Genomic DNA, 26,277 nt, shown 5'->3' on the forward strand with positions numbered 1-26,277 from the left:
TCATTAGGTAGTATGTCATTAAGAATTGAGGCAGTTCTGAAGGCAAAAGGGGGTGCAAACCTGGCACTAGCAAGGTGTACCTAATAAAGTGGCCGGTGAGCATATACCTGGTTGCTCTGGTTACCAAATGGTTTTACCACCAGGTGGCATCAGAGCCTAGAACATTGGCCGAAGCAAATCAGTTACAACAAATAATCTGATGAGCTGAATAATTTATCTTCTGAGGTCTATGTTTAATTCAGTCAGGTCTAGGTCTGATGTTGCACATTTAATCAGCACAGTAAGCACATTGCTCAAAGTTAGGTTTATAACACAGACAAGCCTTTCCCTGCTCCTCCATCATCAGAAAATATAGCTTTGTTCCACGACCACAATGAACAAGCAAACAACCTCTGTTTAAAACCTGTGGAATATTTTGTTCCCTTGTTGGTGTATTGGTTCAATGGGGAGTTGTTAGGATCTTTATGCATTCTCTGTCATGACAAATTTGTGCAGACAAGAAAATAAATGCTTCACTGATGTTATTATAAGAAAAACGAACACCCTTTTAATAAGTCATCAGCAAATCAAACAGTTAATATTCGTCGACATTCAGAAGCACACAAATGCATTTAATTGCTTTATTTAATCAGTATGCTTCCCCTAAAAACAAAACATTTTAAGGGGTAATGGTTCTACCTGCCACATACAGTACACTGCTTGACTTTAGCCCCTTTTCCAAGAGAAATTAGGTCACTTATGAGATATTAAGGGAAGCAACTCTTTAAAATACACCCAGTCATAGCTCATCTTGTCCTCATACATACATTTAACATAAATCCTTACATATTTCAAAAGTGAGCAAAACAGAAAATCAAAGAATTGATTGTGGCTGTTACTTTATGTGGAGGCACAGAACATGTTTTATCACTTTAAACCCTGATCGTTTCTGTTCTGAAACAGAAAAAATATTCAGTTTCCAACATGAATACACAGCATTTGTCAGGTGTCATCTTCCAAACTGGAGTTCACTCAGTTGCTGTTTCCCTTTAATGAGAACATCTGCAGGACAGATAGCGGAGCCATGATCAAAACAGGCCTCATTGTTTTTATAGCTCGTTTAAAAAAAAAAAAGAGAAGCTGGTGGGAGTCTTGGGGTAAGCTGTGACGTGTAGATAAATCAGAATCTGATCAATGAAAGAAAACAACAAACAGATGTCTGGAAATCTCTCCTGTAGTATCCGAGGGAAATAAGTCTTGTCAGCTGAGGCCACTGAAAAAAAAGAAGACAAAACAGATCAGGGTTTGATGCTTTAACGTTGTGAAGGAAATACACATTTGTGGTCCTTTTGTTTTGTTTTGTTGTGGCTCTTACAGGTCAAACGACAGAGCTCACCATATTTGAGATGGGGGCCTCCTTGGGTCTTTGTTGGTGTCTGCAGGGGAGGGGGGGAGCACAAAGGGAAGTAAAAGCTGACATGCAAAGTCATGAATGATGTAGGGAAATAATCATTAAAAAAAGAACAAATCACCCTGACTCAGCTGAAAACACTTGCCTCCGTTAAAATGGTTCAAATAAAAAGTGAAAGATAACACATTAAAGACCTGTGACCACCTCCATGCAGCGTCTAGGTGTTAGTTTATTACTCATTAAATTTTTTTTTACTGCTGCATTAAACAGTACAGTTAGTAGGGAGGTAATGTATTTATAATAACCCTCCAAAGTGATGATGGATTGTTGTTCTGCCTCTGAATCATTTAGTATTAGCAGTGTACCAGTGAATACCTAAAAGCTAAATGTGGGGCATGCATCTTAGCTTTTAATGCCTCTGTGGGTCTGTAACATGCTCCACTGCTCCACTTTCTCCCCTTGTCTGGAGCCCCCTCTGTAAAGCGCACACACACACACACCACCTCCACATAACTGTCAATGTCTCTTTGTTAGCTGTTTTCCTGTTTCTTTTTCACCCACTGTGATGCTCAGTTTTTTTGTTTATAAGCTGTATTTTGAATTTACAACTTGACAATTGATGATACATATATACTTTTCTATGCTATTGCTTTTCAGAACTTGTAAATTTAGCATTAGCCTAAATGTTTTCTAAAATATTGCCAAAAATACAAACACTGCTAGCATCAATTACGTTTTACGTTCAAGGTGAATGGTAAAGTTTGCATTCTTAAAGGTGTACTCCACTGATTAATCAGTTTATTCGTCATCAGGAGTATCACTGTAAAAACAGCTGTATAATGTCCTCTATGGCTCTGTAGGAGCTTTGTAAAGTCTGAGAAAAAGACCATGATGTTGGCATCAGGGTTATCTCACCTCAGCCCAGTGTCCCTGGAAGTTATCTCAGTGTTGGACAATTTTGCAATTTTTGCTATTTTGCTGGCTGTTACATCATCCTTTCAGGAACCTTTCTAAGAATGTACAGTTACATATCAATTCTATTTTAAAACTGAGTGCATGGAGTTGGGAAGACATGTGTTTTCCAGGCAGGGAGCTCTTACATAAAGTTGCACCAATAGAATTAAAAAGTGCCACCGTTTTGGAGCTAACTAGCTAGCTAGCTAATACAAAATTACAGGAGTACCCCTTTACGGCCATATTGCAGGCTCCATCCACTCAGCCGGTTTTCATAGACATGACATGATTGTTTGTGTGTCTTTACCCTGCAGTGTTGTCATTTTGGGGTTTCTGCTGCTCCATTGCTCTTCATGTGTGGCACGTCTTTCTCAGTAGCCACTTTCTGCCTGTGATGGTGATAAAGAACAAAACACTCCATTTTAAATGGCCCTTTTATCACCACAGTGCCTTTGTGAACACATAGTCATCTGGAAACGGTTTGGTAAATGATGTGAACTCATTCAATATAAATTGAGCTTTTGCTGTTTATTGGCTCATAATTGTGTACGCTAACTGTTGCCATGCTTGTGGTGCTGTAGCCACACGGTATTGTTTGCCATTGCAGTGTGAGTGGCTAAGCAGGGCCAGGGGGGCTGAGAAAATTGCACTTTGCATCAATTAGCAGCCATGAACTTAAGAGCTCTGATGCTTTGGCCTCCTTTTATCTCTCCGTAAAAAAACTGGAATGCAATGTTGTTATGTATCGAGCCACTTAATACACACACTGCTGTTCAGGGCAAACCTACTCACAAGAAACGATTTCAAATCACTGGTCCGCATGTGTCCCACCCTACCTCCCTCACTCCCTCACTCTCCCACTCATGAATTAGACATTCTGTGTTTGTGCGTGTTCATATTTGTTGTCTGAGTATTTTATGTGTTTTTAATTCTTTTCCCATGAGCCTCAAGCTGTTAAATGTGTCTTTTTTTGTCAGGCACTGGAAAGAGTAGCCTGAATCTCTTATTTCTGTTTCATGACTGAAAATACAGACAGATTCTCTACTGACCACTATTCTGTGCCTGCTAAAAATCACAAGAGTTGATGATCAGTACTCACGGTTTGATTTTGTTGGAGAATCTCTGCCACAGGATGAAAGCGATGGTGGTGAGGACCATCATAGTGGTACACATGGTCCTACCCCCTGCCTTTGGGACTGATGATAGTTTAGAGCACTGAGAATTCTCGTCCCATTGAAAGGCTTGAATGGTAAAAGGCAGAGTTTGTGGTGTAACAATCTGACTATTCCCGTCTTTCCTCTTGGCTCTCACTCATGATTGGGGAGATTAGCTCAGAGGATTAGCTAGGATCAAGGAGGGGGGTGGATCTCGCTGGCAGGACTAGTAGGTAAACAGAGCATGCTGTGTGTTTCTATTCCGAAAACAACCCACCTCGCCACCATGTCGTAAACACAGGAAGCCAAATCAACCTCGATGTTTTTACTGCATTGGTTTACAGGATTAACACATACCAATCAAATTACCGTATTTGGATAAAACGAATTCACAGAAGTGAAATATAATATATATATACATATATACATGTATGTATTATATACAATATTTTATGAAAATAGAGTGCAGAGTGGATCACTGGTATAAATAGGGACTTTCAGCAGCTGAGCCACTTACTTACACTATCTCACAAAAGTGAGAACACCCTCACATATTTGCAAATATTTAATTACGGTATGTCTTTTCATGTGACAACACTGAAGAAATGACACATTGCTACAATGTAAAGTAGTGAGTGTACAGCTTGTATAACAGTGTAAATTTGCTGTACCCTCAAAATAACACATCACAAAGCCATTAAAACTGCTGGCAACAAAAGTGAGTACACCCCTAAGTGAAAATGACCAAATTGTGCTCAGTTAGCCATTTTCCCTTCTCAGTCTCATGTGACTTGTTAGTGTTACAAGGTCTTGGGTGTGAATGGGGAGCAGGTGTGTTAAATTTGGTGTTATCGCTCTCATGGTGCTTTCAGACCAAAAGCAAAGCGAGTGTTTGGGGCGGTGAATTTACATACAAAGACAATGCAAAGCGATTTCCTGTCGGGCGGCGTGAAGCGACGCGAAGGTGGCAGGGCCGGCAACGTGTGAGTTGAAAATATTCAACTCAAGCGAGAAAGTCGCATGACGCTGAGTCGTGATAGCTTGTCAGTGTTGAGATTGTCGTACGTCACCAACGGCTTCAGAGCGATGTGTGGAAAGGGCCGGGCAGGGCGGGCGATTGAAAATCTGCTGGCCGGCTGAGAGCTGCTAAACTTGGGGGAGAGTAGCAGGGAGCAACGCTGCAACCTTTGGACAAATAAACAGCCCTAGTCGGACTTGATTATGCTCAAACAACTACACCATTTACTTGCAGGAGGAGCTAAATTAGCTTTTTACTTAACTTTTTGGGATTACAACGTTGATTTATCTTCACTGGAGCTTCTCAGCAGCTAGCTTCCGTGCACCTCCGGTTCCAGTGTTGTTGTTAGCGTCGTTAGCTCTGTCGGACTACGACTTCATATTTATATAAAAAACGGACAAAACTGGACATTGCTGGGAGAAAAGAAAGCGAGGAGGTTGAACTACCTGGTGAGTTCAGAAAACATGTGTCTGTAACTTTATTCCAGCTATCATTGTACTTTACTGTGACCAAGTTAGCATAGAATAGCCCTGATCGATCCAAACTCCATTCAGACAACAAACATTTTAGAAGTTGTTGTCCTGCTGTCTTGCTGACAGACCTGACAAAGCATGAATTCATGTTTAACAAATCTGCATGATGTTGTAGTTATTTCGGCATCAGTTTAATCCGTTTATTGCTATTTAATCACAGCAAAATGTTTGCTTTGGGTTCATACAGCTGTAGTAATGGCAAGTTGTGTTTATTCACATTATCACGTTAAAATCGCCTTCTCGTGCTGTGTGTGAACACTTGCAGCGAATGTAGTCACGCGAGGAAAGTGTTGCGAGGAGAAGATTTGCGTTTGGTCTGAATGCCGCATCACACTCCTCATACTGGTCACTGGAAGTTCAACATGGCACCTCATGCCAAGACTATACAGCGGTTCAACAGGACAGGTTCCACTCAGAACAGGCCTCGCTATGGTCGACCAAAGAAGTTGAGTGCACATGCTCAGTCTCAAATCCAGAGGTTGTCTTTGGGAAATAGACATATGAGTGCTGCCAGCATTGCTGCAGGGGTTGAAGGGGTGAGGGGTCAGCCTGTCAGTGCTCAGACCATACGCTGCACACTGCATCAAATTGGTCTGCATGGCTGTCCTCCCAGAAGCAAGCCTCTTCAAAAGATGATGCACATGAAAGCCCGCAAACAGTTTGCTGAAGACAAGCAGACATGGATTACTGGAACCATGTCCTGTGGTCTGACGAGACCAAGATAAACTTATTTGGTTCAGATGGCGTCAATCGTGTGTGGCGGCAACCAGGTGAGGAGTACAAAGACAAGTGTGTCTTGCCTACACTCAAGCATGGTGGTGTGAGTGTCCTGGTCTGGGGCTGCATGAGTGCTGCCGGCACTGGGGAGCTACATTTACTGTGACATACTGAAGCAGACATACTGGAGACTGGCTGCAGGGCAGTATTCCAACCTTGATAACAACCCCAAACACACCTCTAAGACAACCACTGCCTTGCTAAAGAAGCTGAGGGTAAAGGTGATGGACTGGCCACGCTTCTCTGCAGACCTAAACCCTATTGAGCATTTGGCATCTTCAAACGGAAGGTGGAGGAGCGCTAGCTCTCTAACATCCATCCGGCTTCTGATGTCGTCATGGAGGAGTGGAAGAGGACTCCAGTGGCAACCTGTGAAGCTCTGGTGAACTCCATACCCAAGAGGGTTAAGGCAGTGCTGGAAAATATTGACAAATTTGGAGATTTTCACTTATGGGTATACTCACTTTTGTTGCCAGCAGTTTAGACATTAATGGCTTTGTGATGTGTTATTTTGAGGGTACAGCAAATTTACACTGTTATACAAGCTGTACACTCACTACTTTACATTGTAGCAAAGTGTCATTTCTTCCAAAAAAGATTTAATCAAATATTTACAAACATGTGAGGGGTGTACTCACTTTTGTGAGACATTGTACATACCACTGCTGACTCAAGAAGAGAATAAGGAGCAGTAGGCCAAGGGAGAGAAAAGAAAGGTCTAACGTGGAAACACGTTCATAGCAGAAATGCAGCGGAAGCAGATTTGATTATTATTTTTATTTCAAAATGTTGTTAAATGCAGATACAAAGGTAAGTGTCATAATGGAAAAAATGTAAAACCATCACAATTAACAGCTTAAAACCTAAACATGCCTTGTTTAATATCATAAACGGGGACACAATGGATACAGACTGATACAAGGAAATATCAGAAAAACACATCTCGAAAGATTTATTTTTACTTGGCAGTTTTCAGATATAGCCTATACATTCGGTAGAAGGCACATCCAAGTCATGTGTGACCTCTCTGTGATTTTTGGGTTTACTTTTGCATTTTATTCCTCTTTGCTCTCTCCTTTAAATGGTTTACAAGAGTGTAAAAAACAAGGGTAGCTTTGTTTTTTCTGTCCCCCTCTTTCTCACAAACACACACGCACACACACCCACACATACCCACACAATTAACCCTAAAAAGGGTGAGGTACCTGTTCTTATTTAGAGTGTATGTTCCATGGCCCATGATTACATTAAACTGTATTCCCTCTCCTGGAAGGCCATGGCCTAAAAATGAGAACTCTCTGGGTGTTCATGGTCCACTAAACCCAGACTAAAAGCTTCACACAGCTGAGGTTGAGAGCTTAGTCCAGCCCACTTCCTCATAGACAGCCGTGATGCTGCAGTAGACTGTAGCCAAGAGTTTGGTCCACGCCGCGGCCACCTCTGCGGTCACAACCTCTGGAAACTCTTCTCCTAGGACTTCCAGTATCACACCACTAAGGATCTGATCAAGACACAACAAAACACAATATTAAAGACACCTATGTCCATTAAAGGAATACTTATTTATTATAATACTTTTTTACTTATTATGGGAATTTTTTTGCACAGAGTTAGATGAGAAGATAGATACCACTCCCATTTCTGTACGGTAAATATGAAGTCAGCTTAGCTTAGCTAAAGACTGGAAAAAAGGGGGAAACAGCCCGGCTAGCGCTGCCCAAAGATAACAGAATCTGCCTAACAGCACCTCTGAAGTGACATTGTTTCTTGTTTGACGTGTCTCAGCTTCCAACAGTTTCCAGCCTGTGCCCAGGCTTCCTCCCTTTTTTACTGGATTGTCTGGATCCAGTAACTGAGTGAGTTATTCACAGACACTTTACCTTAAAGTACACAGGCTCCACCTTGTGTCGGAGTGCATGGGCCTTGCCCACCAGCTTCAGCACTGAGGCCACCTTGTCTGAGTTGTCAAGGTTCTCCACCAGTGTATTTATGGCATTCATGACTCTGTGAGCATGATTCCTAAGCTGAACACTCCTTTCCAGATCTTCCGGGTCCTCGATATGCTTGAACTTGCTGAAGTACTGCTTGGATGAGGGGAAGTTCACAAACAGCCTGCAAAGGAGGAGAGTTAGACTAAATGAAAGGTATGAGTATGAGCAGCTTCTGAGAAGCTCCGATAATCTTGTGGCCCTTCAGCCTGCACAAGGTTCGATCCTGCAAACCCACGTTAATTTTGGTAAGATACCATAAGTAAATATCTGGGGGGCAAATATATTTGGGACAAAGTGGTCAAAGGATTTTCATTAGATTTTACTGCTGATTCTATTCATGTAGTTTTTATGTCCCGGCGACCAGTGAAAGTGCAATTCTGGCTCTCTCCCCATTCATTCATAGGAGCCTGGTCTTGTTAGTCTGAAATAGCTGCCCGGAGGCGTTGCCAAGATGGCGGCCGAGTGGCATGACTTGCCCAGAAGGACTTTGGATACATGTACACAGAGTTACTTACTACCATTATTATTGTAACATGGAGGTTGTGATGTTACCAAATTGCCATGACTTTTTGTACTTACTCTTTTCTCTGTCTTTTTATCTGGCCAACAACACAAAGTGTTGAAACTTTCCCTCCCTCCGGAGAGTTGTGTGTGGGTCAGTCACTAAAGGGGGAAAGCAGGCAGTGGATCAAACCACTATGAAGCAAGGGAAAATGTTTCTATACTTAAAACACACTTTCAGTGCCCCATTTGCGTTTGTATTGTTATTTACTACTTACATAGACATAGTTATTTTAAGTATAAATCATTATATTATTTAATGATTTTTTAAGGGGGGGGGGGGGGGGGGTCCCCCACGATTTCTGCCAATGGTGCTGACATGAGAGGACTGCATATTTTACCTTTAAATGTTTGCTTTAATCTAACATCTAGGCACTGTGTGGCTGTGTGTACTCCAAATATTTGAAAATAATTTTAAAAGTGAAGGAAAAAACATCTATCAGCAGAAAAAACATGATGCAAAATGGCTGAATAACTCGACGTACATTTAAAATGTAAAAGTGTGATAGTTTTGTGGTCCACTTATCATTTCATTTCACTTGGGCATTATTGGCATGGGAAACCGACATTCACATAACTTATCTTTGCCATTGTTGTTATGTTGAAAAGATATGGCATAAATAATATCTTCTATGTGGTTTCCTTTGGCACAAATATTATATTATTCACTTTTTTGTTAAAGTTTCAGGTCTAGATTTTGATGTTTCTTTGCACATCCTGACTCACACTGTGCTCTTTCTAAAAGCAAATAATCATCTCAAAGACATTTTCTTTGATTTCTATCCCTGTTCACCCCCAGAGAGGTGTCATAGAGAATTAGCAACCGCCACCCAACCCACCCCACCCCCACATCCCAACCTCTCACACAGTCTGGGAAGAGGGCCAAAGCATCTGCTTGCTGGCTATCTGATCCTGATATCCCATCTCCCTTTTTTCTGCAACAACTAACACAAAAAGGAATATTTTCCTGTTAGCTCTGAAGCATATGGGTAGATATTAGAGTTTCAATTGTAAATTTAGATATCTGAAAAAGAATGAGGATAGAAGGTGCTGTCTTAATCTCTCAGCTCTGGATGGAGTGCCTTGGCAAATACAGGGAAAAAAAGTATTCCTAGTTTCATTGCAAACTAATGAGGAACCGTGGTGTTTAATCTTTCTCTCTTATAATTGCATGACCTGTGGTTGCATATAAATAGCCTCATTAGTATTTTATATGGTCATTGGACTTAATCCTTCCTTATCTTTTCTTCAAGACTTACTGAAGAGGATAGAAAGTTTCTAATTTTAGAGACAGTGCCATAATTTGTTACTATGGATCTTATCTGTTGCCCCAAAGACAGTTAGTTTAGAGGATTAAATTTGACGGTGAGGTTCAGCAGCATGGCAGGACTGGCTTTTACTGCTAAAAGAAGAATTTATCATGGCCATGCTTATCAATCAATCCCCATTCCTAAAATTCCTGAAGCTTATGGGGTATTTGTGAAGGAATGTAGAGGAAATAAATAAGGGGAAATGAAATGAAATTCAGTTAAGTTTCAACATGTTTATCATAGAAGTAAATCCTACTAGTAATAATATTATGTGAAAGTATAGATTATTTTACTGACGGTTACTACAAAAGTATATTGCCCTGTGTGTTTTCACCTCCTGCAATCACACCGGATTATAAAGGCAGTGAATCTCATCAAACTTGAAAGACCGTCAAAGCCTTCATACCTTTTGGAACACTCTGTTTCAGAGAGATAACAACAGTGACTATAACAACTATAGGAATCCAACAGGACTGCATTCTCACCATAAATGTTTAAATGACTAATGAAAAATATTAAACCCCCATAGTAATTCACTTTGCGATAAAACTCTCTCATCCCTTGATTTCAGAGAAAAGAGGGTCTCTTTAAAGGTCTCACAGCCAATGATGGAGTCAAGCTGCGATAGGTTGCCCGGCTCTCTATACAGGCATTCAAAACATGACCTGCCCTAGGGGAGGAAACCCTCTGAGTGCCAAATGTGTCTGACTGATGGATTATAATGTTTATTCTCTTCCTCTAACTATCTGATAAACAGGATTTAGAAAAAGGAGGAGAGGTGAGAATATCACATGCAAACACATGACTGTCTTTGCTCCTTTGGACAGACTGGAAACTTGTAAAGTCAACCAGATCATTAAAACGAAACATCTACTGCGTTCTGAGAGAGGTTAATCCCACAGTCTGGAATCTGACTTAAGTTTGGTTAGATCAGTGGTTCTCAAACTTTTTTTTTAAGCCAAAAAAAGGTTCAAGCCCCTGACTTCAGCAAAATTGGATTTCATTTTATTAATCATTAACATTGGTTATTGATATAAAACAAAAGATTCAGGTTAGACTACCCTTGCTTGCATCAGAGCCCTTTTATTCTTCCACATCAATCACATTCTTGCAACTTTAGATCTGCTCACGGTGGCCCAGCCCCCAGTTTAAGAACCTTGGGGGTTAGATAAATAGCATCAGAAAGCATTATGGGCCCAGCAGGTGCAGTTATATTACTGAGGGGAAAAAGACAAAATGCAAATGTGACCTTGTCAGCAATGAACTAATGGAAGATACGGAAATCAGGAGAAAATTGATGAAAAGTCTTGAAACAGGAATTATGTACTATGCATACAGTTTTGTGTGACTAATAAAAAGAGAGCTGTGTGCAATACATAGGTTAACTAATGGTGATAAATATTAAAATACATCAGATACACGTCTTCGCCCTTCTAATTATACATTTGTCACCTCTCTAGCACTGCTTTTCTGTCAGAATGATATAAATATCTTCTCAATTGTATGCTCAACCTGCGTTTAACACTTTAAACATAAAACAGGAGTACTACTAAAAAGATATACCTTACTAGTATGGTCACCCCAACATCATCACAGTTCTGGTAGACTTTTGCCCAGGAGTCCTGAATCATCACCCTCTCCTTGTCAGTCAGAGGGCTTGGTCGCTCCAGGAGGTCCACCTCTCCCTCTCCCTGCATCCTCTCCATTTGGGAACACAGTTGTGCAAAGCTGAGAACGTGCAGAAGTCGAGGCCGGTGAGAGTATCCCCTCCTTCAAAATAAAAACACTTTATTTATGTCTTTGAGAGCCAAAAATTCGGTTTCCTTTCCACTCTTTGCCCAGTGAGAATCTTTGGTCTTCACCTCTCTGTGTGAGTGTGAGTGAAGAACAGGCTGAAAAAAACACAAGAAACTCACGCACTGAATGAGGAGGAGCCTCTGTCCTCTCTTTTTTACGCTCTCCCTTCCCTCCCTCCCTCTCTTTCTTTTCCCCTCTACCCACCTCACCTTTGTAGGTGGCATTTGATGAAAACATGATGAGATAGGAAACAAATCCTTATTAAGAGAGTCAGGTGCAACGTGTGAGCATGGATGTGATGTAAGATTATGATGTTAAAATAAGATAAAGGAGCCCACTCTGACCTTTTACCTCCATCGTCACCATTTAAGACTATCCAAGAGATTAACCTGTGATGATATTGAGTTTCTCACAAAGCCCTGCCGACATAAATGTAAAAACACTTTGCTGGCTGAAAATTAAACAACATGACGTCCATCAGAAATAGGGCAGCCCATCTATTCATTTACAAACCTGTCCTTCTAACAAGATAAAGGTTATATCAGGTTATATCACTGTTTTCAGTCTATTTTTCATTACTTCACTTTTTTCATTACATGCACACACTTTCAAGAGACCTACACAGCTCTCACTGCACTTTTTCAAATGCATACATCTCCCACCTTTGTTAAGGCAGGGAGTTATCAGCAAGAAGCCACCTCCTGCTGGTGTTGGGACAGCTGAACACAAGAATGTTCCAATTCAAGTTCCATATGGGTTGGGTGAACAGGGCCAATTAGCCAGGAATCTGTGACCTGGCTGTGAAAGGAGGGGGGCATAGGAGCATTGGAAAGATATCAGATAACAGCAACTGAGATTAGGGGTTGTTTACTGCTTTACCTGAGAAGTACAATGTACATTAGGTGCCGAGAATGTACAAACCATGTTAAACATTGACAGAGTCCTTTACAGTATACCATTGACAATGAAGTTGGTGAAAAGTAGGCCTACTTAAGATAGACAGATCTCTTACTGTGTCTCTACAGCAGTACAGCAGAGTTATAGCCAGTTATTATACCAGCTGGTGACATTTTAAATAATATTAATACTTTGGTTAAAGGTATTATTCAAGTCCATCTCAGGCACAATTAAAAACAACAGAATCAGAGTTCATTGCACAGCTTTACGATTATCAAACAAACTGCTCAAGGATTAGATAGGTAGGGTCAGATTTGGTTGTAGTGGATCAGACAAACCATAGCTTGGTCAATGATTGTAGAGCTACATCTTGTGCTCTACTTGCTTCTACAGAGGAACCCAGATACATTTTGTAACGTTTCATGATTATTTCTGCTATCCAAACCCACACTGGAAAACTCAGACTCTAGCTCATATGAATAATGTTATACCTTTATAACCCACTCTCTTCAGAAAAAACATGATCTCATGATGTTACCTCCAAAGCATAGACTGTAAAGACATGTAACTTCTGCTCAACTCCAGGGCTAATGAGTAACGACATCTAGTGGACTGTTGGAGTAATACTGCTTTTCAGGTTTCAGAATCCGTTCTACGCATGCGCATAACTGCCGCCTGATCTGTACCACTCATTTTTACATTTCATAATAAAGTCCAGTAGAAAAAAATTGAATGATGAAAGGAACCACTGATTAAACGGTCAAACAGAAAGAAATTTTAGGTGAATGACATGTGGGCGGTTTATGTAAATTATTTATAGAATGTCATTTATTAACTAGCCTACCTATAAGAAAGCTGCTCTGCCAAAAACTGAAAGCAAACACCATGCATAGCTACAATTGCCTAACACAGTGGTTCTCAAAAAAACATTTTTTGTCACTTCAGAAGCCAAAAAAAGTTCATGTCCGCCAACCCCAACAAAAGTGGATTCAATTTTTATCAATCATTTAACAATTTTAGGCGATTGAAATAAACTACATTCAATTTAGCAAAATAGCCCTGCTAACATCAGACAACTTTTGTTTCTTTATGTCACCATATGAATCATATTCATGCTACTTTAGCTCTGCTCAACATCTAAGACCCCCTGAAGTAGCCCTCCCCAGGAGGGGCCTGCCCCCCAGTTTGAGAACCACTGGACATCAGATTGGCTGATTAATCCACCAGATTTTATCTCATCTAATCACACTTAAAAAAAACATTAATCCACGAAACTCCTGCGAAGATTTAGATGACAGTATATCAGGTTATAAACAAATGTCGTTATTTCACATAAACGCCATTTCTCAAGTTCATGCCTTTTTATATACAGTCTATGGTTAATGTTTATTATTCGGTGTTTTAGGGCAGCTAGTTCCATTCAGTTTTATCGCAACGGATGTATAGCACGTTATGTGTCATTATGATAGGACTTACAAGCTGTGTATTATTTTCAGCCCTGACCATAGACTGCATATAAGATCCTGACCGCACGCTCACTATCATTGCTCTCAGCCATATGTTCCGCAAAGCGTAGCCAGTAAGATTGACCAAAGCTGGATTCCGTAGTGTAGACAGTGTTTAGGCTTTAGTGCAAGCCTAAATGACAGATGTCAGCAATTTGTCCGAGAACAATAGGATAAATTGGTAAAATAAAGACAGTAATAACGGTTTGTTTTGTAGTTCTGCTGTAGCTAAGTTTATTTCGCACACTTAATAAGGTCATTTCGTGCAAGCACACCTAGCAGGTTAGTGTGTGCTAGGTAGCTAGCTTGCTTGCTTGTTAGCTAAAGACAACGTCACAAGAAGAAAATCAGAAACAAACGCAGTGATCGGTTGATAAAAAGGTGCCGTCTGGGAAATAAACCACCGAGAGTGCCAGAATGAATGTCGCTAAAAGTGGTTATCGCGTCTTTTCAGCAAACTCCTCCGTAGCATGCACAGAACTGGCCAAGAAGATAACAGAGTAAGCACAATGTTGCGTTTCTGTCATTGTTGAAGTTCACGTCTATGTTGTTCTCATATACGGGGCCAAGCACAAAGATGCATGCATAGAAAGCATATTAGACAGTCAATGACCAGCAACTATTTTTACCACTACGACAAATAATAATTGGTTATTATGTAACATAGGACATAAACATTTGTTTTGTGACTGCTATCAACACCACGGACACTGAGCACCGAGGAAAGCTTGTAGCTATTTGTGCCAACGAGAGTCTTTCTGTTATGAATGAATGACTGAATGAATGAGTGATGTGCTAAATGTCTCATATGGTTTGTGTGTTTGGAACAATCCTAGCTGTAATTTTGTGCTCTTGTTTCACAGACGGCTGGGAGTTGAACTGGGGAAGTCTGTGGTCTTTCAGGAGTCTAACAGAGGTGAGGAGAATATTATGGCTTTTTAGGTAAAAGTATTAATGTTACCAACAAAGGGGAATTTTAATTTTTGCTTTGGCTTATTCTAAATGAACATGTCTGACATTTCACTGGCTACCCTTCAAAACAATCTTTATGACATGACTCATTTTTATAAAGAAATGTTCTCCTGTGTTGGGTTAAAGTAAACAACCCAACGGCTGTTCAGCTGTGAATGAACCCCACACAACCAGTTTGAACCAGCATGAGCAACCCAACAGTGTGTTTACAGAAACAACCCATCACTTTGTGAGTGATTTTTGACATTATTGCCTAGGTTACAGCCCCCATCCTTTGCACAAGGACTGTTTGAGTCACACCGAACTTCTGCGCCGAACTGTTCACATCTTATGTTGACGAAATGGAGTTCATTAAAAGAAAGTTCATTTAAAAAGACAAATTCAGGATTTTGTTGGTGGATTTTATTAGGGCGCTGAGGCCATAAAATATGATGACAGACATTTGAAGCTTTGTTCGAAAAGCTCAACAGAAGCTTCGAATGTATAAACAGAAAGACATTTGGTACAGCCCTACAATTTATTAAACTAGTTGTCAGGACATATTATTAAGATGTGCTTAGTGGACACTGCATTATAAACAGCATGACTTGTAACATTTAATTAATTTACTTTAATTGTAGTTGTCAGATCACTTCACTATTTTGGGGATTTTGAAATTTAAAGGGGCAAACAGGCACTGTATTGGCTCACATGTGCCCATCCATCCCATAACCCTCCAAGGCAGAGCATAGCTTATTTGTTATGTTGAGATACCTGAGATTGTACCTTCCATATGCATAATAATAAAAAAATTCTATATATAGTTCCCTCAATATTGTATATCTACAGTACCGGAGGCTGCAGTTTCAGGACCCCCACAATCCTTGGCTGCAGTTCTAGGGCTGTAGTTCTTTTTTGACAGTGCCATCTAGTGGATTAGTGGTGGTACCACACAGCAACATGTAGGAGGTTAACCCTGTCTGCTAGCACATCAGCTGTGGGGTTAACCGGTCAACATGCATATAATCAATGACTTAGGTTAAGGCACACACCCTGTGATGGTTAGGGTAAGGGTAATTGGCTTTGTGGGGCTGTCAAAAGTAACATAGCTATCTAGCCAGCCAGCCAGCCAGCTAGCTGGCAGTATCACAGTAAACAAGGGTCCTACAAATGCTGTTCCAGTCCTAGGATTGCGGTCCTGAAAGTGCAGCCTCCGGTACTGCAGCTACATACTAAGTTTCCTGGTCCACCATGACCTTTTCATCCGTAGCTCTAAGCCAGCAGAGGGTAGAAAAGAGAGCATGCGTCATTTATATGGGGGTGATGCTGGTACTGCAGCCACTTTGCAATAGTGTCTTCCATGAAAACTGACTGACATGACTGAGGGAAATAAGTAATTTTATTTGCTATTTGAAGTGGGAGACTTCTAACTGTACATATGGAAAGATCACTTTCTCAAATACAGGGTGGAGGCTTTTAAGTAATCTTGCTAAGAGCCAGTGTTGGTTATTGTATCAGTCAACGTCAGTATTTAATGAGGAGTGGTGTGTGCACTGTGAAGGTTTACAGTGACCGAAAAGGTGGGGATTGTCATTAAAATAAGAAAGCAATGAAATTAAGATGCAGCTTTGCTAAGTTTGCTGATTGTGTCCACATATTTTCCTTCACAATAGAAACTAGAGTTGATGTGAAGGAGTCAGTTCGTGGACAAACTATCTTCATCATCCAGACTATACCACGGTGAGTAAAAAAAGGCATTTGTCATTTGCATTTCAACAGGAATTAAAATAACAGTATAATGAGTGAGTTCAGTGGAAATTCACCACCTGCAGGTAAGCTGTTGTTACACACTTTTTTAATATTATCACTAACTAAAGTGTACATGTCCTTTTTTATTCTCTTTTTTTAATGCAAAAAGAGATGTCAACACAGCCATCATGGAGCTTCTGGTTATGGCCTACGCCCTCAAGACGTCTTGTGCAAAGAACATCATTGGAGTCATCCCTTACTTTCCATACAGCAAACAGTGCAAGATGAGAAAGAGGGGCTCGATAGTGAGCAAGTTGTTAGCTTCAATGTTAGCAAAAGCAGGTAAATAGTACAAAATTAATTTCACACTGTGTTTAACTTAACTGATTTGTTAAGTCCCTTTATCCGTCAATTGTTCAGTGTTAAGTGCATGCTACTTATCTGTCTTTTAACCCAAAAGGATTAACACACATCATCACCATGGACCTGCATCAGAAGGAGATCCAGGGCTTCTTCAGCTTTCCAGTGGACAACTTGCGTGCCTCCCCTTTCTTAATTCAGTACATCCAAGAAGAGGTGATAGTTGCATTTGAATGTCTGCTATATGTGTTTTTAGTAAAAGTGCTAGTAACCCCACAAATCCAAAAATCTCAATCTGATAGACACGTTGACATCTGTTTTCCTTCATCCTGTCAGATTCCTGATTACAGAAATGCCATCATTGTGGCAAAGTCTCCATCAGCAGCTAAGAGGTAACTGATGGATAAAAAAACAACTCTGCTAGTCTTGAAAGAAATACATTATGCCAGGACTATTCTATCATACAAATGCTTTGATAAAGCAGTGGCAAGAGTCAGTGCAGACATAAGAGAAGAGGTGGAGCTTTCAGGCAGTTGGTACTGCAACAAAGCCACTTAAAACAGTCATATCTTAGTCATATATAATAGTCTGCAATTCTTTCCCAATTAATTTATTTGGGTCTTTGAACAGATGGAAATATCTCATAATACTGGTTGGTGAAAGTAGCTTATATATGACAGCTGTTGTTATTAACATCTGCATGCCCTGCTTTTACAGAGCCTTTAAAAACACAAGTACATCTGAAAAATAGTTTTCAAATTTCAAAGTTTATTTTTTGTGACTTTTATTATCTCAGAGAGAAGTTTTTTTTTTCTTGTAAATTTACCACTTTAATCTCAGACACTGAGTTTTTACCCCTCTGAATACTACCCCCTCCCTTTGCTCCGTATTTGTTTTTGGTTTTTTTTTACCTACAATGGCCCTAATACATGGTTGTACATTTGCAATGTATGTGACTAAATATGGGTGCACAGGAAAATGTAAATGATAAAGGCTCTTTCTTTTTTTTTCTCCTTTATTTTCTAGGGCTCAGTCCTACGCAGAACGCCTGCGTTTGGGTCTAGCTGTTATTCACGGCGAGGCTCAGTGTTCAGAGTCTGACATGGCTGATGGAAGACACTCCCCACCATGTGTACGTAACACCACAGGACACACAGGGCTGGAGCTTCCTTGTAAGAACACCCGTTTTTGTTGTGCTGTGTTGATGTTTTTCAGGTTTTCTTTGCAGATTTGTAGGTCCAATGTTTCTGTCAGTTGGATTATTATTTGTCACACCATGGTCAGTTTCAGCAAGACATTTCCTATTATTTCTGCTAGTTTAAGTACTTGCCTACATTCATAATATAAATCCTGCCAACAACCTAATACAGCTCTTATTTGTGTTGACCTGTTTCGAGCTCATGATTCTGCTGTTTCTCACTCATACCATCAACCATTCTCCAGGAGATAGATTTTTGTGTTACTGCATGTTTTAATTCCACAGATACACTACTTCTGTTCATGTGCATCCTCTGCAAGCTGTAACTCCTAATGTACAAAGAGTCACGTGCTTAACAAACATAGTCATACTCCCTGCCTGTTCCTTGATTAGAGAATAATTATTGTTTGTGAAAAATCCTATGTGACTCTGGCATATAGTTTTCAACAGTGTTAATTCCTGGTAAGGGCGTTTCAAAGGTTCACTCTGAGAAAATATCAAATGATTGTGTCATTGGCAAATGACTCCTATTTGCGTCCAGTATTCACTTTATGATTTAGTAAAAATATTTATATTATTGTGTTTCTACTCTCACCCTTGACTTAAAAAATCCTCCATTGGACAAGAACTCAAACGGCTTCAGCTGTGAGAAGACTTGGTTTTAAATTTTAACACAATGAGTCTGATTTGTTGATGTGAAATTTAAAAATTTCTGTCAACTTGGCGAGAGGATTTTCCAAGTCTTGGCATCATGTGTGTCATGTCAAATATTTGTGCATTTGTGTTAACGTGGTGTTTATTTGTTGGTAATAGCAGGCAAACAACAAGCTCCGTTCCCTGGCATAGAGCTCCCAAGTACGACCGTAAAAACATAACTTACATCTGACTATAAAATGATTCCTCTTCAAATAGCTCCTCGATTCGTGCATGTGTAGATAAAGGGTTTGTGTTGCATCTTGTGAAAATACAGTCTGGATTCGGGGGGGCGGTGGAGTTGGACAATGGGCAAACTGATTGTTAGTGCACAAACAATCTGCATTGACAAAAACCTTTTCAGGCCAATCAGCTGCATTGTGCTCTATACTATATGATATTTGCATGGCATGTTTGACTTTGAAAAAGCAGCTCTAGTGTTTAATGCACCTTTCTAAGATTCCAGACAGCTAGTATTACAAGATGGCCAAACCTTTGTTTTGATGTGTTTCTTATTTAATTTTGAAATTCATACATCAAACCCAGAACCATGGCATTTTTTCCCACATTTTATTTCTTCCTTAAATATCTGGACTCATCTTGCCAATCTACACATGGTGCACCCATATTAAACCCGCTCTTAGAAACCTGATGAACATTTGGTCATAAGTGCATGCGACGATGAGAGTATAGCATGCTTTTGAAAGATAACATGTAATGATGGGAAGAAACATTACAAATGGAATGGTTGGCATGTTTAGGCATTAAATTCAAACAACCCAAATCAAAGTTTTAGTTTGCTACTTAAGTGATAAAACCATGCTTAAAAGCAGAACTTCTTTTATCAACAATAATCTTTAGTGTAGTATTACGCTTTTATCTCTACCCTTTAAGCTAATCATCATCATCATGATTATTGGGTTTTATTGACAACTTTCATCATTAATACATTTCTAATTAATGTCTGACCCAACATTTCACATGTAGCTTGTTGCAGTACCTCAGCAAGCTGTGAAAACAACACATTTTTGAGAAGTGTGTGTGTCCTGCTAACAACATGGCTTTTGCTGTTTCTGGTTGATAGTGATAAAAGTCTGAATGCGACTCTGCCAGGTTTTCTGATGCTGTGGGACTTACGGTATTCAGCAAAGTGTTCTGCAAGGCATGCTCCATCTTTCTTTGCTTCTTTATATTTTTTCCCTCACAATCGGCTTGGCTAGCCGATTGTTCACCAGTTGATTGTTTCTTTATACCCTTTGAATGACTACATTTACATGCACAACAATACCTAAAATGCAGCTGTGTTTTTTCTTAAAATAATTATGTCAGACAATGTATTTAATGGGTAGTCATTTAAAAACGCTACATGGAATCTAATCCCAGTCTAATTTTAATGCTTAATAACACATCATTCACACCACGCACTACACATTTAACACATTATGTCTGACACAAGGTAGCACACTTTCATGTTGCCTTTAACATGTTTTCATGTTTCTCTGTAACCTTTTGTTGTAACAGTGATGGACAACAGCCTACCTCAGAAGTACACACAGTGACAAATGAAATCGCTTAGATGTGAATAATTAAATTATGTATTATTTGCTGTGTGATAAAGGTTTGAAAAATGCAGCTGTTGCATCTCCTCCGAGATGTATTCTGATTATTGTGCGCATGTAAAAGTAGTCGCTGGCAGCAGTGATGTTCGACTGAGGAATGACCCCAGAACATTGGCAAGTGTGAATGAAGGAACCCTCATCAGTGCTTGTCAGCCACTGTTGTCCTGTGTGAAATAAGATTGTGTGGTGCATATTGGTTCATATGCAGACTGCTGCTGTATGCCTGCCACAGCCTGGGCCTGAGGTTGTGTCCAGGCAGTTGTGCGTTGCCTTCTGATTGGGTATCCTGGGCAGAAAACCCTAGGAATTTGATTTTGCATGGCATGTGCTGTACTAAGTTTGGTGTTTCAGTTTAATCTCATAGGTAGGGGTAGGTGGTGTACAATGGGGGGGAAAATCTGACTTTTAATCACCATGTCAAATTTAACACTGCATTTTATTACTCAATTTCTACACATCATCCAATAACAACCCCATAATTCTGGTTGCAGATTTGTCTAAAAAACATTTTCTCAACCCATTTTGCCCAATCTACTGAGATTTGTTTTTGATTAGGTCAAATGCAGTGCACATAACCACCTCGAAGTGCCCTGTCATGTAACCAGTTCCACTTTCCTTTGCAGTAATGATGGCCAAGGAGAAACCTCCCATCACTGTAGTCGGAGACGTGGGAGGGAGAATAGCCATTATTGTGGTATGATGCTCTGGATGCTCTTTCTGCAGCCTATATAGCTGCTATTGATAATTACTCTTTCATGGCTCTCATTTACAGCGTGTCAAGTTTATTTATATAGCACATTTCATATGACAAGCGTCTAATCAGTGTGTTTAAATAAAAAGGTCATAAATATGTAAAACCACAAGATAAGAAGGTATTGCAATAAAAAGGAATAAGATCTTATTAAGAAATTATTATTATTATTATTATTATTAAAAAGGTAATAATACTGATTCTAAAATAAGTTGTCAGTTACTTAATACTCTGGCTGGTTTCGAAGCATTTCAAGTTGTCTGCAATTTTAAGTGTTAAATAATTTACTGTACTACCCATGTAAATGCCTCATGGTTTTAAAAATATAACTGGCAAATGTGAACTGAAGTATTCATGCTTTCTGAGTTACATGTTCACTCCTTAAAAGTGAAACCTTTTCAGTCTTATGTGTTAAAAGTGTAATTCATGAGCAATAAAACAAACCGATGCTTCGTTCAGTGAACAGAGAGGATTTGCTGCTACAGCCTAATTACTTATACAGCCTGGTATAGCCAGTAGCTCATGGTGGCTAATGTTGGCTAACATAGGCACACTTTAGATGGATATTCCTGTGTAACAGACATTATTGACTCAATTCACTGACTTGTTGTTTTGGCATTATTTTTTATCCCATAATTCACATTTGTGTTCATATGTCCATCCTGCCATTATCCTAAGCTCCTGAATTATACTGTAAGGGCAGCCAACACATTAGCTACACCGTGACAGAGAAATTAATTATTATTAAGAGAAGGAGAGGGGGTGTAATTGTTACAGATTGTATTTTTATTTTCTTCTTCCAGGATGACATTATAGATGATGTAGGAGACTTTGTTGCAGCTGCAGAGATCCTGAAAGAAAGAGGAGCCTATAAAATCTACATCATGGCCACACACGGCCTACTGTCTGCTGATGCTCCACGCCTCATAGAGGAATCTGCCATTGATGAGGTGAGGACACCTAAACTTGTTGTTTTCATGAATGCCGGTCTCTTCTCGTATTTCAGTTTGGTCAGTAAAACTAGGCATTGTTGAGTAGGAATGAATGTCAAACCTATCAAATATCAATCTGCTGAAGGAGAAGTAACAAGGGAAGACCTGCCAAATTGAAGAACTTATTTGAAGCCAGCATGAAACAAGTTTTATTCATTAGTTCTCATACATTCTTTATAAGCAAAATGTAAAGGAGAGTACTTCCTCCTAATGGAAGGTTTTTTAGCTGAATTTCTATGGCATCAAAGTTGTAACTGGAACAAAAAAAGGATCATTATATCCAGCGAGTTGCATTTCTGTAAACTGTTGGTTTCAATTTTCATTTCCTCATTGCTTTTCAGGGTTCAGAAAACAATGGAAACAGTCTAGTCTATATATAGTTTTATTGTAGAACATTTGTAAGTTTATACTATTTGTTTTATTTTGAACATATTAACATATTTCTTGCAACCCCAGTTTGTTTCTGATACGTACCGGGGCAGGCATTGGGTGGCTTAATTTAGCTCTTCTCTGCCAAATCTGGTGTGTTGGAGCTCACTCAGTGTGGATTAAAAAGGTCTAACATCAGTTTTAAGCCATCTGAGGTTTCTAGACAATTTGGAAGCCATGAGCAACAGTAGCCACTGAGAGTTCACAGGTCAACCAGGTGAAGGAGGCAGAAAATACATGTTGCCCAAAGAAAAGTGTGCACGTTTACGCACTAGTTTTAATAAAGCAGCACTGTCTTGAGTTCCCTTACGTCCAAATCTTCGGTGACTGTCTGAGAAGAAACTGCACTGGTAAACTGCTTTTTCTTTTAAGTAGAAAATGTCTCATTAAATTTAGTAACAGTCTTTGTGGTTATTCGACCCTCAGGTGGTGGTGACTAACACAGTTCCCCATGAAGTACAGAAGCTACAGTGTCCCAAAATCAAGACTGTGGATGTCAGCATGATATTGGCCGAAGCCATCCGCCGCATCCATAATGGAGAGTCCATGGCCTACTTGTTCCGCAACATCACCGTGGACGACTAGACAGTCAGATAGTGAGAGCTGAGGTGGGTGTGACAGTGACTGAGGGCAGGTGCACTTCTTCCCAGTGCTGTAAAAACATGCAGATGTCATGTTCCATATCTTGTGTATGTCAGGATTACATCCTAATTAATTTAAAGAAACTCTTAAGAATAACTCTTAAGTTATTTAACGTGTTATCAACAGTTGTAAAAATGTATTTCTTCTGTTAATGGGTTGTGTTGTTTCTAACCGCATTGACAAGACTGGACAAACTCTTTATATGGTGCCCAAACAAGCAGCTTTTTTTTGCACCATTTGTGGTAGTGTTTGGTAAAATGTCCTATTCTTCTTCTGGGTGTCACACAAGAAGTTTCTCAACATCTGCAACACCAGAAATTAAGGGATTTTTCTAATGCATATATCAGGGGGTCAGTTAAACAACATTATGTATTTTCCTACTTATCTTTAGTATTGTCTAGACGAGAAGAGGATGGAGGCATTTAGGTTGCTAAATGAATGGATTGAAAAACTGAAATGTGGGGTTCAGAATATTGACAAATAAAACTTGAAATGTTCACAGTGAAGTCTGTGGATTATCCTGAGTATATAAAAGATTTGAATGCCACAAATAAAATTCCACTCACTTCCACTCTATTGCACCTGTAGCAGACGCCTAAGCTTTATTATGATTTTTTTAACTTGTTATTTGGCTGAACTGACCCTTTTAAGATACTATAATTCTCTAGCAGTAGACAGAACATACCTAGACATATACCTAGGCTGATGGTGACTGTTATTGACAGTTACATCTAGTGTATGAATGACAGACCATCATAGTTTTAGCTAATTAACTACAAACCATGAATACTAAACACTGCTGGTGACTGTTTTTCAAGGCGGAGCATAGCTTTTCTTCATGTATTTGTTTTTCTAAGCAGTCAGTGGTTTTTGTTCATTTCAGTTTGCTGTGTTTGCAGGAACCTACCTTTTGTTACATTTATAATCACAGCGAAACCTCCTGCTGGGTTTTCCATTTTGTCAGCTACAGTATTATCTGGGGATGTGACCGAGCTTATGTGTTGTAGTTGTCGAGTTATTCACATTTTGCTCAAGTTGCCCCTCTGAGTTAGGATTTTGGACAGTATGGATGCATGTATGCAATTCTTTAGATCAACTAACATTGAAGTCTTGAAACTTGAGTAGTGTACCAGCGCTTGAATGTACCAGATAAGTGGACTTTGAATTGATCCATGCTTTAGATGCATTATTTTACAATGACAACTTTGACATAATCCAATATGGCAGGCTACTTCAGTTGTTTTTTTGTACGGGTGGCGGCCTGGAAGGTAGGACAGGTGCACTGGAAAGAAATGGCCAGCATTAATGTGAAATGTACGCATTTCATAGTAAATTGGCAAAAACACCAGTTTGTGATGTTGGTCTATGAATTGCTGTGTTGTCATTGGAACATGTGCATCCTTTGGTGCTTTGAGCAAAAGTGTTGCTTGAGGGAAAGTAGTGTATTTCTATGCTGATTGAGCCTTTTGCTCAGGGAAATATACTTAATAATAAGCCAATGCACAATTATTTGTTCTCGTGTTTTTGATGCTTTGTTCCTGTTTCACATGTTGAGAAAAGTTTGTCGAGAATGTCTTCCATGCAGCAGGTTTGTACTTCTTTCCGTTTTACCATTTAGTTGTGTTTGTCCTGATGGATGGGCATTTGACAGCTAGATGCACACGCTAGTGTTGTACCAAATGCTGTTGCTGTGCTGGCTAAAACTGTATCTGTCTGTAAGCGTATTTCATGATGTCTTCTCTGTATTCACTGATTTGTCTGTGACGTTGAGGGCGTGTCATTTAGAAACTTAAACCCTGCTGTCAAGCTCTATGGCATTTGTCAATGTGTGTGAAAATAAAGCAGTTTCATCCTCTTGTGCCTTGTCTCTACAAAATGAGGAATCATATTGAGCTTTGGTTATGGACTTATGGGAACAAGACTGCAGTAAAGTCAGATTTTATGAAGTTTTAATATGAATTAGGGACCTTTTTCTGTCTTAAATTATTCTCTCCTAAACCAGTCTAAATTAAATTGTATATATTTTGCATGAACTTGAAAACAGACATTTTAAATGTTAAATGCACTGAGTGGACATGCTGTACTGTATTATATGATCATATGTCTTTATTTTTGACACCCACATAATAAGAATACAGCCTAATATAAAATATAGATATAGAATATTTAAGATTTCAGAACAATTCACGGTCGAAATGTTTCATTTCAGTGCATTTGTGGATCTTTTCCTCTTCCTGTTGGCTGCTGTGAATCAAGTTGCTCTGCTTGTTGTGTCAAGCTCTCTATGCACACTGGTATCTGCAGATACTTGATAAAGTGATAAGCTGGCAATTATCAATGACAGTCAAAGGCAAAAGAAACAGTAAAATACTGAATTGGTGTATGAAAAGGCTTACCTTTAACTCTGATGTGCAGCACTACAGTAAATCTGGTTTAAAATGCAGTGTAAAACAGAATCATTCAGCTGTTTTTTAGTTGTTTGCCTGTCTTAAGCCAGTCCGTACATGAAGCACTTGATGTAGTGACAGTCAGAGATCCTATACTTGTTCAAAACTTCTCAGGTATCTGTAGAACACTGAGGAGCTTTGACCAAGTCTAGGAGCAGAGACAAACACAGAATTGTAAGCTGTCATTTGGTTTCAATAAGTCTGTGAAACAAATCTGTTGACTACATTTGTACGCGTGGTATCAAATAGTTATTTGAAAGCCTGTCTGCAAGTGATACCCGTCCTCACTACAGCCTGAACGGAAAGCACCTGAGCTTTCCAAAAAAAAAAAAAAAAGATGGTCTGATGTCTCTCTTCGTTATCCGTGTGCCACAAAGACGAGATTGCATGTCGCTGTGGACCGGCTCTGATGACCGCTGTGAGTTTAAACAGTACACAAAGAGGAACCAGAGATCTGATAATCATAGGTCACTTCCTCGTCTGATTCTGGGGAAACAATGCACCGTCTCTGAACATGTTTGGAAAGGGGAAGCATACCTTTTTCTCTCTGGGCCTTAAC

General features: G+C 39.6%; 2 protein-coding genes and 1 long non-coding RNA gene across 5 annotated transcripts in view; 1 reads left to right on the top strand and 2 right to left on the bottom strand.

Annotated features, from left to right (window-relative positions):
* Nucleotides 1-527: 527 nt before the first annotated feature.
* Nucleotides 528-3,708, bottom strand: LOC119886080. Its single transcript, XR_005441428.1, has 4 exons — nt 3,444-3,708; nt 2,652-2,733; nt 1,376-1,415; nt 528-1,252 (listed from the first exon to the last, which is right to left on the bottom strand). It is a non-coding gene; the product is annotated as an uncharacterized LOC119886080 (long non-coding RNA).
* A 2,876-nt stretch (nt 3,709-6,584) lies between these two features.
* Nucleotides 6,585-11,573, bottom strand: LOC119886083 (cytoglobin-1-like). Its single transcript, XM_038696614.1, has 3 exons — nt 11,252-11,573; nt 7,707-7,938; nt 6,585-7,327 (listed from the first exon to the last, which is right to left on the bottom strand). The coding sequence occupies exons 1-3, from the start codon at nt 11,392-11,394 to the stop codon at nt 7,163-7,165; spliced, it is 540 nt and encodes a 179-aa protein (XP_038552542.1). The 5' UTR covers nt 11,395-11,573; the 3' UTR covers nt 6,585-7,162.
* A 2,397-nt stretch (nt 11,574-13,970) lies between these two features.
* LOC119886089 (phosphoribosyl pyrophosphate synthase-associated protein 1) overlaps nt 13,971-26,277 on the top strand; it is a 29,322-nt gene continuing 17,015 nt past the window's right edge. The window contains exons 1-11 of one of the 3 annotated variants that reach the window (XM_038696635.1): nt 13,971-14,387; nt 14,751-14,803; nt 16,512-16,578; nt 16,757-16,929; nt 17,048-17,163; nt 17,284-17,339; nt 17,974-18,119; nt 18,959-19,000; nt 21,081-21,151; nt 22,012-22,158; nt 23,056-23,237. In XM_038696635.1, coding sequence (XP_038552563.1) covers nt 14,305-14,387; nt 14,751-14,803; nt 16,512-16,578; nt 16,757-16,929; nt 17,048-17,163; nt 17,284-17,339; nt 17,974-18,119; nt 18,959-19,000; nt 21,081-21,151; nt 22,012-22,158; nt 23,056-23,214 — 1,113 coding nt within the window. In that variant the 5' untranslated portion in view covers nt 13,971-14,304 and the 3' untranslated portion in view covers nt 23,215-23,237. Of the gene's footprint in view, nt 14,388-14,750; nt 14,804-16,511; nt 16,579-16,756; nt 16,930-17,047; nt 17,164-17,283; nt 17,340-17,973; nt 18,120-18,958; nt 19,001-21,080; nt 21,152-22,011; nt 22,159-23,055; nt 25,132-26,277 lie in introns of those variants that run through there. The other 2 variants (XM_038696626.1, XM_038696640.1) reach the window with 2 other exon arrangements.

The sequence above is a fragment of the Micropterus salmoides genome, unplaced genomic scaffold (assembly GCF_014851395.1).
Source record: "Micropterus salmoides isolate LMB-PRFRI ecotype aquatic unplaced genomic scaffold, ASM1485139v1 Ms_hic_scaffold_10, whole genome shotgun sequence".
In the NCBI taxonomy this organism is placed as follows: Eukaryota; Metazoa; Chordata; class Actinopteri; order Centrarchiformes; family Centrarchidae; genus Micropterus; species Micropterus salmoides.

Coding starts and splice junctions, on each gene's coding strand:
- LOC119886083 (XM_038696614.1), bottom strand. CDS start 11,394: ATGGAGAGGATGCAGGGAGAGGGAGAGGTGGACCTCCTGGAGCGACCA. Junction 7,939..11,251: donor GGGGTGACCATACTAGTAAG/GTATATCTTTTT, acceptor CCTCCTTTGCAG/GCTGTTTGTGAACTTCCCCT. Junction 7,328..7,706: donor TGGAGCCTGTGTACTTTAAG/GTAAAGTGTCTG, acceptor TGTCTTGATCAG/ATCCTTAGTGGTGTGATACT.